The sequence below is a fragment of the Pogona vitticeps genome, chromosome 2 (assembly GCF_051106095.1).
Source record: "Pogona vitticeps strain Pit_001003342236 chromosome 2, PviZW2.1, whole genome shotgun sequence".
Taxonomy (NCBI): Eukaryota; Metazoa; Chordata; class Lepidosauria; order Squamata; family Agamidae; genus Pogona; species Pogona vitticeps.
The window spans coordinates 31,301,515-31,317,844 of record NC_135784.1 but is presented as its reverse complement, the minus strand read 5'-3'; the positions used below and the strand labels follow the sequence as shown (position 1 = coordinate 31,317,844).

The following is a 16,330-nucleotide window of genomic DNA, read 5'->3' as shown; positions in this document are numbered from 1 at the left end:
TACAATCCCAAGACTGCTCCCTCTGGGATTCCTGAGATTCCTCATATTCTTTTGTAAAACCTTTTAGCCCTTATATTTTTTTTACAAAAAGTTGCAGGCAATATTGTCTGTCCATAGTGTCTGATTTCAGGAATGGCAATTTATGCCTTGTGTGATTGTTGACTAACAACTTCCAAGTCACCTTGCAAGTTGGTAGTATAGTTTCTGAAAGTAAAACCACTAAACAATAGCTTTAGCTCCATAATTGCTTTTAACAATAGCTTTGTCTCCATAATTGCTTTCGGGGTCCTGTTGGGGCAGCAGAAATTAATGGTCCAGGTGGGATTATCTGGAATGAAGAAGAATGATAGAATACAGTGGTGCCCCGCATAGCGACGATAATCCGTTCTGAAAAAATTGTCGCTATCCAGATTAGTCGCTATGCGGGACTAAAAACCCCATAGGAACACATTAAAACATGTTTAATGCATTCCTATGGGGAAACACTCACCGCTATGGGGAAAATCCTCCAGCTGGCCGCCATTTTTGCTGCCTGGTAAGCGAGGGCAGGGTGTGAAAACGCTGCGGGTGGCCATTTTCTTCACCCGGTGGCCATTTTGGAAAAGCCGATCAGCTGTTTGTAAAACATCGCAATGCGAAGATTGGTAAGTGAAACGCTTACCGATCATCGCAATGCGATTTTTAGGCATTGAGAACGTTGTTATGCGATCGAAAAAACAATCGCAAAAACACGTCGCTATGTGGATTTGTCGTTAAACGGTGCGCTCGCTATGCGGGGCACCACTGTAATGAAGTTGGAAGAGACCTATCAGGCCACTGAGTCCAACCCTCTGCTCAATGCAGGAATACAAATCAAAGGATATCACTCTCCCAGGTGGTTGTCTAAATTTCTCTTGAGTGCCTCCAGTGTTGGAGCACTCACCACCTCTCGGAGTAATTGGTTCCACTGCCATACTGGTCTAACGGTTAGGAGATTTTTCTTGATATGCAACCAAAATCTGGCTTCCAGTAACTTGAGCCCATTTTTGCGTGTCCTGCATTCAGGGATGATCAAGAGCAGATCCTGTCCCTACTCATTATGACAGTCTTCCAAGTATTTGAAAATTCTCCTCAGCCTTCTTTTCTCAAAGCTAAACATGCTCAGTTCTTCCAGTGTTTCCTCATAAGACTTGGTTTGAAATGCCTGCAGTCATCCTTGTTGCCCTCCCCTCCTCTGAACTTGTTCCAATTTGTCTGAGAAGCGGGTAGAATAAAGACTCAGCTGTAAGAGCTGGTTCAGGACAGTTGGATGAGCACGAGGAAGACCCAGGTTTGACTTAATAGTCACAAAACTCACTGCCAGACGATGGGCAAGTCATTCATTCCCACTCTTTCCCGCCTTGTAAGGGCTACTGTGAGCAGAAAAGAGGAGGAGGAATAAAAACCTATGTGTGTAACCTTAAGCTTCTCAGAGGAGGGTGCAATATTAATACAATTAAGCACTGCTACTTCCCTAGCAATAGCAGTCATTGGAAGCTTCTTACAGAATTGGACTTTGCGTGAATAAAGTGCGGAGGTTGCAACACTTGTTTCCCTTCTTGTTTCGCATTTCCTTTAGAAGCAGCCATTACTCTGCCTTGCCATACTTTGCTTGCTTCTGCTCTCTGCATGGGGCAAACGGTGGACCAGGATAATGCGAGCTAAATCTGCAAGGAATTAATGTGGGTTAGAGATAAGAAGATCCTGTCTCAGGGCAGAGGGCTGGATTAGATCAGTTAAGTCCCAAATGGTGTGCATGCCAGTATACCGCAAGAGGACTAATAGTTCTCCATGAGAAATGAATAAATCACATCATTAAAATGTTTCCGTGAGCCTGAAGGACAGCCAATAAGAGAAGTTACCTGCTTGGTTACTTTTGATGCTCTTTTGCATCCTATTCTTTGCTGGGGAAAGTGATTGATTCCACCACAGGGGTCAGAGTATTTGGTTCTCCTGCTGGCTTGGCTGGAAAGGGCTATTAAGAGTCGTAGGCCAAAACATGTGGAGGATCCCCCCCCCCATTCCTTTCCCCAAACTAGGTATAGTTGTTGCTCTGAATAAAAGGAGAACAGAAGAATCATCCATCCTTAGAGTTGTTGTTGTCATGTGCCCTCAAATCACCTCTGATTTATGGCGACTTTATGAGTAAGCAGTCTCCTCTCCTGCTCAGCTCTTGCAAACTCAAGCCCCTGGGAGTATTAAGAACTCCTGGCTTCCTTTAAGGAGTCAACCCAACTTGCATTTCATTGTCTTCTTTTCCTACAGCCTTCTTCTTTTTCCTGCATTATTGTCTTTTCCAGAAAATCCTGCCTTCTCATGATGTGGCCAGAGTAAGACCGGCTCAATTTTAACATTTTTCCTCCAGAGATAATTCAGGTTTGATTTGATCTAGGACTCACTTCTTAATCTTTCTAGCAGTTCAGGGTACCACAAAGCTGTTGTCCAGCACCACATTTCAAACTACAGTGGACCCTTGACTTACAGACTTTTTGAGTTACAGACTTCTCTGGCCGCAAAATTTAGGTTTGACTTGCAGCCTGAGAATTGACTTACAGACCAGAAAAAAACCAAAATGGAGCCAAAACGGCCTGTTACGGGATTAATCGGTTTTCAATGCACTGTAGGTCAATGGAGACTTGACTTACAGACTTTTTGACTTGAGAACCGCCTTTGAATACAGATTAAGTTCTCAAGTCAAGACCCCACTGTAATCAGTTTTTCCCCCATCTGATTTCTTTAGGAAGCTAAAATTGAGCCATTCTAATTTTTTGTTTCTTACAGCTGAATATTTTGGATGGAAGAGTATGTCCCCTATCTTTATCCAGAAGAAAGCATGTTTCAGGCCTCACATATGTCTTTAGATACCACATATTGTTAGATTACAATTCCTGTCATCCCCAGTCATTAGCCATACTAGCTGGAGCTGGCTAGGGTTGCAGTGCAGTGACATCTGGAGGAATGTGTTTTCACCACCTCTAAACTCTTGAAATTTGCAAAACCTTTAAGCCACATCTATGCATATTTAAGAACACAGGCAACCACAGAAAGATTTGGACAGGTCGCGTAATGTTCATGCATGTTAAGAAACAGGAATCCGTAGAACTGGTGTCCCCAGCCCAGCCTCCTAGTAGAATCACATTCATTCATTGGAATATAGGACACACCCTTACACCAAGTCAGCACATTGGACCTAGCTCAGTACATTGCCCCCTAACTGGCTGACACAGGCTCCAGAGTTTCAGATGACAGGAGTTTTTCCCAGTCCTTCCAAGAGGTTCCAGGGATTGAACCTATAACTTTTCCTATACAAAATGTGTATTCCATTATTGAACCAATACAGTACTTCCCAGCTTTGCTTCTCCATACGTAGAACTTGGATTACATCCCCTAGGCCAGTGGTTCTTAACGTGGGCGATAATGCCCCCCAGGGGGCGATTTCATTTTTCAGGGGGGCGGTAGAACGAAAAGGGGCGGTGTGGGGGCGCTGGAGCAGAAGGGGGGCGGTAAGGGGGCGCAGGAGCAAGCCAAACCTGTGAAGATGGCTACAGCCTTTTTACAGTGTGCATGAATATATATTTTCCTCCAATTTTAATTTAGTTTCAGAGTTTTCGTCTTGAAATTTTTAGTTCCTGCATTGCGGTTTGTTTTTATGCCCTTTTTATATTTCTTTTTGTGTCTTAAAATTCGCTTGCAACTAAATCATTAAATGTTACTTTAAGGGGGCATTTCATTTTCTTGGAATTGAATTTTGTTTTCAGGGGTCATTGGATTTAAGTGTCTTAAATAAATAAATAAATAAATAAATAAATAAATAAATAAATAAATAAATAAATAAATAAATAAATAAATAAATAAATAAATAAATAAATAAATAAATAAGATGTCATCACCGCGGGGAGGGGGGCAATGATAACTTCCTCAATGGCTCAAGGGGGCGTTTCTTTCAAAAAGGTTAAGAACCACTGCCCTAGGCGACATGTTGTTTGAAAGACTGTGGGAAATATAATCCAGAAAACTAAGTTTTCCAAGCTCTGCTCAGATATTGGATCCCAGCTCCCAGAAATCTGTCGTCCATGATTCTGGGTAATGAAGCTCAACAACTCTGATGTTGAGTTGATTTGAGTTTAGGAGCTGCTGAATCAGCTTATAGCTTTCTGCATTTCAGTGTTTTCTCTCTCTTTTCTATGTTAGCAGCTTCTGGAGGAGAGGAGTTCAGATTTGTGAAAGGATAAGGGGTGAGGACCATGCTCTTGACTTTCAAAGCAGTCCCATGGGAATGCTAAATGAAAGGGGGGGGGAAACACAACAATCAACACTACCGGAATAGGGGATTTTAATCAGATTTCCCGTATGAGCTCTAGTTTGGCAACAGGAATCATAGATCATGGGAAGAACTCTTGCTTTGTGTGCAGAAAATCCCAGGTTCGGCTCTTGAGATCTGTTGAAATGGATCTCAAATAGCAAGCTGATAGATTTCTGCCTAGCACAAAGATTCTCCCCATTCTTGTAGGTTTTTCTGATTCCTGCTGTGTACTGTAACACTGCCTTCTTCAAAGATAAACTTTTTTCTCTTACCTTTACACTACTTACACATTATCATTTGTGTGCAGGAGGTAGAGAGCATTACAGACCTAAATGTGCACTTCATTAACAGTGAACTTAACTGTGTGTGAACATGGTCAAGATCACAAGTTGGGTTAGTTAAGCTCTTAATGCCCATTAGCTGTACTCACAACGAGAGTGGATTTTCAGAACTGAGCTACACACTACGTACATGAAATATAGTTCCTGAGCCTTAGTTTCATCCGTCCTCCAAAATAAGCAGCAGTAGGAGGGTCAGTCTGGATAATGATCATCATGTGCTGGTAAGAGAGGCAATGGGCCTTTAGCAAGGCTGTAATCTTGTGTTCATGATTATGAATCAGGAAGTGTGTGAGAGGCAGTCTGATTAGTGGCTGTGCAAAAGTCTGCCTTTTCTACTTAAAAATACTGACTGAACCTTTAATTTAAATGTGAATGCTCCTTAAAAAACACATTATAACAGAGAGAGAAAAGGAAATAATTTCTTGTTATACACTGTCTAGTCACTTCTGGCATATGGTGACTTATAAATCGCTTTGATGGCACGTAATTAATGACTTCTGAAAGTTCATTTCATTAACAACTCTGCTCAGGTATTGCAAACTACAGATAGTAGTTTCCTTTACTGACTCAGTCTTTCTTACATGTGTTTTTTTTCCTACTGCTTTTAACATTTCCTAGCACTATTGTCTTTTCCACTGAAAGTTTTCATCCCATGATACATCCAAAGCACAATGGCTTCGGTTCAGATATGTTCGCTATAGAGGAAAGAAATACTAGCTGCAGATATTATTATCATCATCGAGGTTTGGAGTGTTTTCAAGTGAAAAGAACAAGGAGATAAAACAGTTTGACAGTTGTAGAAGCAGAGTTGATGTGTCTTGATTTTAATGTCCTTTCTGATCTCATTTTATCTTGGTTTCAAATCTTCTGTAAGGCCTTGCTCGTTTTTTTTTAATTCAATCTCAGCTTTAAAAACATATTCTCTCATCTTTGTAGGCAAATAGATTATAGAGCAGAAATCAGATTATAATTAAGGCCAGAAGGATAAAGAGTGGGTAGCCAATGTCCGGCTTCTTCCAAGCGTGGTTTCCTAGTGTTTCAAGTGGCTATTTAAAACTAGCACCACATCAATGCCTGTGCCAAGATTTTTGTTTTGTTTTTATTTTTATTTTTGGTTAATAGCATTTGGAGTAGGAGCTTTAGAGACATACAGGAAGGGCCTCTGGATGAAGCTAAATCAAGCCAGACAACAAAGGTGACATTAAAAAAATAGGATGAAGGATCAAAGAGCTCACCTCCACTGCCCACGCTCTCCTTTGTTAAGAATAGGCCACCTGACAAGGTGGAATTACAACATGGCTTGCCTAGTTACTGGACATAACCAGTCCCCCATCCAGGAGAAAGCAATTCACTGGCAAACATCCCATCCCGACCACTGTGATAAACAGGTCTCCAAGAAAAATCTACTCAAACTAGATTTGACGTCACATAGGGCATTTTCATTATTTTTATTTATTATGTTTATATTCTACTTTTCTGCCAAAAAGGCACCTGAGCCAGGTGAGGACAATGAAAATACAAATAAAAAACAAACACAGTTAATGTGCAGAAACAGCTTAAAACACAATTGAGAGCAAGCCACTTAAAAACCAACCAAAAGGCTGCCATCAGTTACAACCCAGCTAGAAGCCAATGGTATGTCTAAATAAAAATACCTTCAAGATCATTCCCTTTAACAGCAGACTAAGGTAGTGGAGTGCCAATTAACGGTGACCGTCCTGGAAGCTGGAGGCATGGGTTGGGTATGTGCAGATAAACTTCTGCCCGCTTATACAGCACCATGCAAGACTATTTAACTGGGAAGGAAAAGAACAGAGACACTTTCCCCATCCTGAGCCCTCCAAATGCAGCCTTCCTCCACCCACGTGTATTGGATTACAGTGCCCATCCTCCCTAGCCAATGGGGCTGATAGGAACTGTAGTCAAAGACTTGTAAATGGTGTCAGTTTGGGAAAGACTCCCGCAAGGGAAGCTGAAGTGGAAGGCTTGGGCAAAGGTGGAGGCCCAACTTCTCGCTCCAGAGCCAGATACCTAAACCCCTGAGCTATTCAGCCAACTAATAATACAGAAAGCGTCCCTAAATAACATATTAAAGCCAGACATTATTATCGAAGCAACAATATGAAATATATGCACACACACAAAAAGTAGGCCCCAGGTGGTAAAACTTAACAGTTTATTTAATTACTCAGCAATAGTGTAGCCACTACCAACTAAAAGCATTAAAAACAAGCAATAAAAAGCAGTCACAACAAAATGAATAACATAACACACCCTTGGAACAGTAAAATAGTATGTCGCAAAACCATTTATAACCTTAAGCTCGTTATTACTTGCATTCACTGCCAGCTAAAAGTTATAAAGACATAACTTGCTAGCAGAATGCTGTTGGGGAGGTCGCTTGATGCATTTCTCTTGACAAAGAACTCCGTAGCCCAAGGGCCACGACAGAGAAAGCCCCACTCTTTTATTTCGTACTTTTCTAAGCAAAAGATAGAATGTAGAATAGAACTCCACAGACCTTGGAAGACTGGGTAGAATTTACGGGAGAAGACGTTTTATAAGGTGAGATGACGAATGATGATTTTCTTGAGCTTTTGTAAGGAAGCTGAATGTCAATTTGGAGGGTAGTTCTCTGTCTATCTCACAATACTTTCAACCTGAAAGGTCAGCAAGGCTGAGCTAATGACTGGTCCAAGATCATCTAGTGCAGAGGTCCCCAAACCCCGGTTCATGGCCCGGGGCCGGTTTGTGGCCTGAGCCGGACCAGGCTGTGGAGAGAGACTTCCTCCCCCACCCCTGCACACGCTCCCCCTACACAGTCCGTTTGCATGTGCAAGCGTGTCCACAGAGAGCACGCACACTCCTTTGTGCACGCACACAAGTGCAGGGGGTTACCCCGCTTCCCCCAGCCGGTCCGCGGGGCTAAAAAGGTTGGGGACCACTGATCTAGTGAACCTTATGACCAAATTCAAATACTCTTATTACATCACATAAATTCTCCGTCATTAAGGCGAAATTACATTTTGTCTGCTAGACCTGGGCCACTTCATGTATGAAAGGTAAGCACTAACACTTTCAGAGGGAGATAGAAGCAAGCCAGCAAGCATCCAGTCCAGTTAAGCTCAGATTTGTATTAAGAGCTCTTGAGCGTGAAACAAAGGAAGTATCAAATTCTGCATTATTCTGCGCCATTTAAACCCAATGCAGTGACCTAAACATGAGGTAACCATTGCGTGGGTGACAGTGGTCAGGTCCTCCTTATCCAAAAGGGCAGTGATCCATGAAGGCAGGGGAGGGAAGTAAGGAATACTCAGTGAATTTTAACTTCTCATAAAATTGGTGTTGATCAATGAGGGACTCTAATGAGGAATATTCAGGCTTCTCAAGATACCTTATTTCCAGCAAGATAGGGAGTATAATTTTTTTTTATCACACAAAAGATATAATTTGTATAAACTATCTTTGTGCCAGGTAATGTCCTTTCCCTTTGAGAAGCTAAGTACTGTACAAAAAATATAACAAGCACAGAATGACTGATATGGTTTTTTTTTTGTTTTTAAACAAAGAGAGCTGCAAGCACTGCACCCCATGCTTCTAGTCCTTAGGAGTCCATGCAGCAAAGCAGCATCCATTGCCTTTTTGTGCAATTTGTATTCTTCGCATTCTTGTTGTTTAGTTGTTAAGTCATGTCCGACTCTTTGTGACCCCATGGACCAGAGCATGCCAGGCCCTCCTGTCTTCCACTGCCTCCCGGAGTTGGGTCAAATTCATTCTTTGCATAGGTTTGCTTAAGTTGCATGAAAAGATCTCATTCTCCTATTTAAAGCAGCACAAAATACGTTGCCCTCTTGTGGGCAAAAAGGATCATGATCATTCAGGGGAGGAGACGAGCGAGGACAGGATTGACCTACCTCCTAGACTTCCTTCTAATTGTCTAATCAAATTCAAATCCTTATCTGTCACTTATGCCCCATCATCACAGAGGTATATATTTAAGCAGCCCTGAGAAAGTTGTTCTTAAGGGAGATTAATAAAATGCCATGCAGAAGTCCTCCATGGCTGAGCATTGGTAGGATGATGCTCTGGGTCTTTATTATCACCATACACTGCTCAGTTATGGATTACCCCAGCATGGCCTATCAGGGTGCATGAATATTGGCTGTCAGTTAAAATAGCCAGGAAATTATTATTCCTGATGAGACTGTATCATTCCTGATTAGAGTGTATTTTGCAGAGTCTTTTGGGGCAGAGGGAAGGGAGGCCCACCAAGGGAGTTGACAGACGACGGAGAAACAATCCTGATTGGGGAAAAACCCTAAAGTGGCAAGGACGAAATGAAAGCAAATGCTTGCAGCTTTCCCCAGTTGAGAACATGGAGGGTAATGCAGAGATAGACCATTTGTTGGAAAAGTGAGGGTTTTTTTTTTTACTCACAGAATCTATCTGATCCATTAAAAAAAAGAACCCTCAGGGGTGATCTTGTAGCCAGTTGATTCCTCTCTCAGTCAGCCTCCCCAGGCTATTTGTAACTGTGAAGGTGGTGTGTGCTACTGTAGATTCACTGGAAGAAAAGGAGGATGAGTATGTAATAAATAAATAAATACTGTAGTAACATTCCCAGCCTCAAGCTTTCCAAATGAGAAGAGCCAGGTTGTCTTCTAGAGCAGCCATTCTCAAACTTTTTTTTGGGTCATGGCCCTTTTAGGAACTCTTCTCAGGTTCCAGGGTCCCCTTGTCAAACAAGGATATGACGCGAACAGATGAATAGAGAATAATTTCTTCCATTTTCTCAGCCTGAGGCACCTCTTCTAATGTGCCAGGGGGGCACATGGCTGCCGTTGAGCATGGCTGTGGTAGAGCTCATTGAAGGAAAGGCAGGGTATACAGGTAGCCTATAATACCAAGTAACATGCCCAGTGGTCATGGTCCCGGGGGGACAGTGGTCATTGCAGGCCAGATGGGTGGGATCAGACTGGAGAAGGCTATTATAGGATGGCATGAAGCTAAAAGAGCCTGCCTTTCTCTCCAGCTGCTATTAAACATCCATTCACATCTGACCCCTGAATTTCTGCTTCCTGTGGGCATCGCTCCTCTTTGCCCAACCCGCCCCCATGGCTTGTATATGATTCTTTCTTCCCACAGCTGCCGAGTGCCCCACCCAAAGGCTTGCCTGCCTCCCTCAGGAATGCTCCAGGTCTGAGTCACCCGCTCAAGCTCCTAAATAAGGTCAAAATAGCCTTAGCAAGAGAACAGGGAGGGAGGGAGGGAGGGAGACCAGGCCCCAAACAGCTGTTGCTTGATGCTGCCTTGCCAAGTTGAGGGAGAGCCTTCCGGGACCGCCCTTTCCCATGCGTGTGAGCATGCATGCAGTCACAGGAAGGGAAAGAGTACAGAGTAGGGTCTAAGTCTCTCATGGGAAGAACAGCCCTTTAGAAGGTGATTTTTCTTGGGTTGTGTGTGAGAGAGAGAGTGAGAGAAGCTAGTTGGGTATGTGAGAGAAGCTAGACAACTTCTAGTGGTTATACTAATTGGTGGATTCTGGAAGTTGTAGTCCAGAAAATGAACAACTATAGCACAAATTGTTGTCGTTTAGTTGTTTAGTCGTGTCCAACTCTTCGTGACCCCATGGACCAGAGCACACCAGGCCCTCCTGTCTTCCACTGCCTCCCAGAATTTGGTCAAATTCATGCTGGTAGCTTCGATGACACTGTCCAGCCATCTCATCCTATGTCATCCCCTTCTCTTGCCCTCACACTTTCCCAACATCAGGGTCTTTTCCAAGGAGTCTTGTCTTCTCATGAGAATAGCACAAATGCCAGAGCTGTTTTACACTTGGTGCTGGCTGTTGTAAAAAACACCCTAAAGCTAAAGCAAAAAAGCAAAGTGTGCTGCTTATATACCGCCCCATAGCTCTTCAAGCACTCTCTGGGCGGTTTACAATTTAATTATGCAGGCTACACATTGCCCCCCCCCCCAGTGAGCTGGGTACTCATTTTACCAACCTCGGAAGGATAGAAGGCTGAATCAACCTTGAGCCGGCTACCTGGGATTTGAACCCCAGGTCTTGAGCACAGTTTTAGCTGCAGTACAGCGGTTTAACCACTGCACCACAAGGCTCAGAGTCCTAGCGGACTTGGGGCACTTCAAATCCCAGCAAATGTCAAATGTGGGATAATGGTCACTTTGCCAGATAATACTACGGTATTTCTGCCCTGCTCTGCAGAACCGTTTTGGTGCATTGACTCTTGTGTAATCCCTTTTGAATTTATGGAAGTCCAGGGACAAATTGGATATGACAGGGAGATCCTTTCCATGGAAGTCACATGTCACTCCCCCCCCCTCCCGTAAATACAAAGCAGTCCCGGGTGATTTTGGAACAGATTTAGGTTTTGGAAGTGTTTGAGGAGGGGGTGAACCCTTTTTCTCCCAATAGCTTTTGAGCTTCATTTAGGTGTTCAGTGAATGGCCTTTAGGATTACTGAGGTGATTTGTTAATCGCTCCCTATGTATTTAGTATGTGCCTGATCCACTGACTTTAGAATGCCATCCAAAATTGTCTAAAGCCGAATTGTTTCCATCAGGTGGCTATGAATGGCCTAAAAGACACACTTTTTTTAAAAAAACTTTTTTTACTACAATTGCCAGAATCCTTCCGTTTCCAAATTCTATTAGTAGGAAGCCAACCCTGCAGAGCTACCCAAAGGCATTTCGTTTCACAAAGCAAAGGATGCGATGACAAAATCTAGACTAAACATTAGGAAGAATTTCTTGACAGTGAGAGCTGTTTGGCAACGAAATGGGCTACCTTGAAAGGTGGCGGGATCTCCTTCACTGGAAATTTTTGAACAGAGATTCGATGACCATCTGCCAAAGGTGGTTTCAGTGTAGATTTTCCACTTTGGTAGTTAGTGGCTTGGACTCCATCACACTTGGTTTTTTTCCCCCAGCTCTGCAATTGTTTTTTGATTGTTTGTTTTTGATGCTGCCATCCCCTAACTCTCAGACTTCACACATAGGCAGTAGCCAGAAGGTCAGCTGACTCTTATACTTCCTCTATGGTTAGAGAACGAGTAGCAACCTGCTTTATACCTGAAAACAACAAGCTACCATAGAGGGCGTGGATTAGGCTGCATGAACCAAATAGCTCTCCAGTACCTTGTCATTGCTCTGAGCAACCTACCGCTGCCTAACGATAGGGCCGGTCTTGCCAATTGCTTGGCAGTTTCAGGGACTTTGGTGACTTCCTTGCAGATTTTTTAAAAATAAGTCTCGAAATGGTTGCCAGAATGAACTCCTTAAAAATAATGTGAAACAGATAACAAGAGTTTTTAAAAAACCCTTTCCCATTGAATTTTGCAGTAAAATCAAATGCCTTCTGCATTCCTGTACCCTGAAATATTGTAGTGAGGAGGCCTTAAGAGGACATAGAATAACTGCAGAACAACCCATTATTTAATAATACTGGAATCTCCCAGCTGAAGTACCCCCAAAAATGTGTGTTTCCAAGCTGTGCATAGAATTGTGCTGCTAATTATACCAAGAGTTTATTTTATAAAATGTAGGCATGAGGTCGGAATCATTCATGTTTGTTCTGTGGTTCTGCATCCATTCACCAAAACGTTAAGGTGCCCAGTGTGGTGTTGTGGATAGTGATGGCTAGGACTCAAGAGACCTGGGTTCAAATTCCTTCTTAGCTGTGGAAAAGCAAGGGTGGGTGGGTATAGGACTAATAAAACCACTCCTTAGGTATCTCACCTCCCTTGAAAACCCTTTTAATTTTTAATGTGAGGAGACATAACACAATACAGACAGCCAAAATGTTGAAAGGTGTTAGCAAGTTTGTTTCACAGTAAATGACTGTGCAGAATACAGCCTACACATTTTCACTTAGTTCTACCAAGCTGTATACATGTTTGACTGGCGAATCTCCACCCCACTCCTATATTCAGCAACCCTATTCTCTTCTAAATCCCTGAATGTGAGCATCCTGCACCACCCCCACCCCTACCCTAGGTCATTAATAGACTTCAGTTAATTGAGATTAGCTTGGATTAATTCCCATGGGAACCACTTGGAAAGAAGATAAGATCAAGGACCCCCTAGGTTGCTAAAGTCCAGCCAAGGGGACTTGAAATTGAACGCAGGTCATATTGAAGACACTTTATTGTCTGATGGGGAGAAGGAAATGGCACCCACTTCTGACAAGTCAAGCTATATTGATAAGGTAGACAATTCAGTCGCAGCAAAAATGAAACCATAATAAATTAAAGTCCTGTCTGCTTTCTCTTCATGACACCCAGAATCTACTGTCTGGGGCCACTTCCTCACTTTGCCTAAGGGTTGGGCCAGTCCTGCTTGCAAGCTGGGTGAGGAAGGAGGATGGGCTGAACTGGTAAACCGGCTTCTTAGAATTCAGTGTGGTGAGTAATTAGTGCTTTATGCCTGATTACAGAATCAAAGGCATGCAGTCTGCTTTAAGATTAAAAGTAAAACCGTGTACCCTTTGGATATTCTGAGCATGAGAACGTCAGGAGTGTAAAATAATGGTTGATCATGTATAGACATATTTTGGAAAGTGAAATAACTGAGTTACTTTCTTGTCCTTCTTTCTCGTATTGACCGTGTGAGGTCAATTACTGCAGTTCCCTCATTTTATAAAACACAACTTCTATGGATAGCTCTGTGACTTTATGACTGGTGGCCAGCATGATGAATTCTCACCTCCTATATTGAAGCCTAACATTCTGGGTTGTGGATCATTTTTGATTCTCTGGAAAACTGTCCTTCAAATAATAGCAGGGAAGTAATTGGATGGGCTGTTAAGACTATTAACAGAAGTAGGAATAAATTTGGCTACTTTCTCCCCCACCACCACCTTTTCCTGGCAAGCAGAGTTTTATCAGTCGGAGCATATACTATACTGTAGTATAGGATCCTATATAATATAATATAACCAATGGTTTAGATATGGTCTGTGAAGCTAGAGGTTGGGAGTTCAATACCCCACTTTGCCTCTTATGATTAGAGCCAGCCTGTGTGGCCTTGGGCAAGCTGCACAGTCCCAGGGCATCCCCAGAAAAAGGGAATGCTAAATCGCTTCTGAGGTGGCACAATGTTTTAAATCTCCTTTATTTTTATGTTGTTTTTGCCCGATGTGCTTCTACAGACTCACGCAGCCACCTCTTCTAAGACTGCAATACCATAGTAGCAGTCATTGTGATTGGCTGTTCCTCCAGAGAGGCTGATTGTGTCTAGACAGCCTGCAGGAATGCCTTAAGTTCATCATCTTTCCGGGTGGTTCAATCTGCCTGTGGCTTCCTCTGTGCAAGTTTTAACTGCCTCACTTTACTGTGCATCAAGGTGAGAGGAGGAGGAGGAGGAGGAGGAAGTCTACCCTTGAGAACATCCTCATTCTCCCTCCCCTTCTCCCTCTTTCCATCTCTGCCCTGGAGGGGTGGCGCACGTGGGACAGTGTAATCTCATTTCCTCCTAGATTTATCTCTTGTTGCAGCTTGCGGTAGTGGGGAGAGGAAGACTTATCCTGGCAGGCAACAGCAGAGTGACTTGACTGGCTGTAAGCGATGCAACTTCCTGTCCTTTTATGGGTTGTGTCAGCATTTATTCTCCGTAGCCCTCCGCTGTCCCACTTTGAATTATACTTCCTTCCAGCATTTCACTTCACTTTTAATTTCTTTGCCTGTGTTGTTCAGAATCACACCTTTTTAACCTTGCAAATGACAGACCGGTACTTTTTCCTGGGGGGGGGGGTGAGTGTAGAAGAAGAACCAACCAAGCTGTATGAAGGGGTTGGTGGCAACTAGGATATAATTAGATGTGTGTAAGTCACATCCTCTTTCTTCTTTCAGTTGCAAAACAGGGCAGTCGGTTCTGCTGGTTGTTGCAGGTGGGTGAACCGCTTTTATCCGGCAGCCCAGAGTCAAAGGGAGATAAGGTCATAGGGCATCGGCTGTAGGGCCCATCCTGATAAAAGGGGCCTGTGAATGAACACAATGTCCTCTGTGTGTAGTCAATCAGGATGAGGAACCAAATAGTTATGCTGTGGGGGTCCACCATTCATCTGCTGCCTGCTGTCCTACTAAGTGAGCACCCCCCCACCCCAGCTTGCACCAAATACGTGCAAACACGCCTTGGAAAAGTTACTTTCTTGGATATCCACTCCCAGAATCCTTCGCCTAGGTTAGTTCAAAAAGTAATCATAGTGCCAAATGCCAAATTTTTATGTTATCCATTTGCAAGCCTAGTCTTTCTTCTGTTTTCTCAACTCATTCTTCTTATTTGGGGTCAGATTAAAAAAAAAACACCACACGAAGAAGGAAAATTGCAGAATTTGAGAAAGTTACCTTTTGTGGACTACAACTATCAGAACTCCCCTCCGCCAACCAGGTCTTTGGGGATTCTGGGAGTGCAAAAAGTAACTTTTTCAAGGTTTGGAAAGAAATGATAGCTGTGATGATGCCTTATGGTGATGCTTTCTTCCTCCTTAGTTCCCATCTCCCTACAATGCTGTTTCCACAAACAAGGGCAAGTGGGAGGTAGCAACACAAAATGAAACATCCATGTGATTCATATTGCTCCTTCCTGACACACACACCATTAAAGAGTTAACAGCAGGCACTCATTCTATTGAAAACATAGAAATTGCAGACATGGTAGCAACTGAGTTACTTCCTAACTCTGCCAATTAGGATGGTCAGCTGCTTCTGAATCTTTAATAATAGTCCAGAGGATCTTTCAACAGCTAAATGTTGTCACTGATACCCAGGGTTGTGTAGTGGGTAGAGTTATGGTCTAGGATTCAAGCTTGAATCCTGCCTGGCCATTGAAACTCACTTGGAGGTGGAATTGAGTGGAACTTACTTCTGGGTCCAGAAGTATAGGACTGCAGATCTAAACTGAGAGTGCCCCATTGGTCTGATCCTGCACAGCCAGGAGAGAGTGCAATGACCAGCAATGGCAAATGTGTGCGTTTTTGGACTGCAGCTCCTAGAATCTCGTACAAAGTATATGGCTGTTAGCTGGACATCCCATCTTCTGGATTCTGGAAACTGACTCCCAAACATTTCTGAAAGCAGAATACTCACCTTTTTATTTCTCCTTTTCTGCAGCTTAAGATCTCATTCAGTGAGAACCAGCTGGAGAGGACCTTTCAGTATCCGTCAGAGGATTCCCTACTTGAGGAGTTTGGGCCTCCTGAGGAGTCAGATTCATTGACCTGCACCAATCCCCATGGGGATGAGGAAGAGGAGGAGGAGGAGTTGTTGCTGCTTCATCGTGGCCTCCCTGGTCTGCTGAGGACTAAGCCCCTCATTGTAGGTAAGTCTCTGGGAGCCTCTGGAGATGCCCGGATGATGGTCTGTTGATGAGGGCTGCCCTCTTTCCCACATACGTTTCACCCAAGTATGGATCCTTTTCTGAGGTTTGACATTGCAAGTCAAGATGAGACAGGATGACAACAGGTGTTGCTAGCTGGGAAGGGAGGGAACTGCTGGATAGGCATCTGGTTGTGGAGCCAGAGGATCCCCCACTGGGCCTCCTTGACAGGAGCTGGACCCAATGATCCATGAGGTCCCTTCCAGGCCCGCAGCTGCAATAAAAGCCTTGCAGAGAAACCGTTGGGTATCACAGAGAGCTCAAACATCACACT

The 16,330-nt window shown here is 43.4% G+C and overlaps 1 protein-coding gene across 3 annotated transcripts in view; it reads left to right on the top strand.

The window, feature by feature from the left end:
• PPP1R18 (protein phosphatase 1 regulatory subunit 18) overlaps positions 1–16,330 on the top strand; it is a 48,101-nt gene that overhangs the window by 26,598 nt on the left and 5,173 nt on the right. For 2 of the 3 annotated variants that reach the window (XM_020812291.3, XM_078388746.1), the window contains one exon: positions 15,792–15,999. In XM_020812291.3, the coding sequence (XP_020667950.3) occupies positions 15,792–15,999 (208 nt within the window). Of the gene's footprint in view, positions 1–15,791; positions 16,000–16,330 lie in introns of those variants that run through there. The other variant, XR_013542744.1, reaches the window with a different exon arrangement.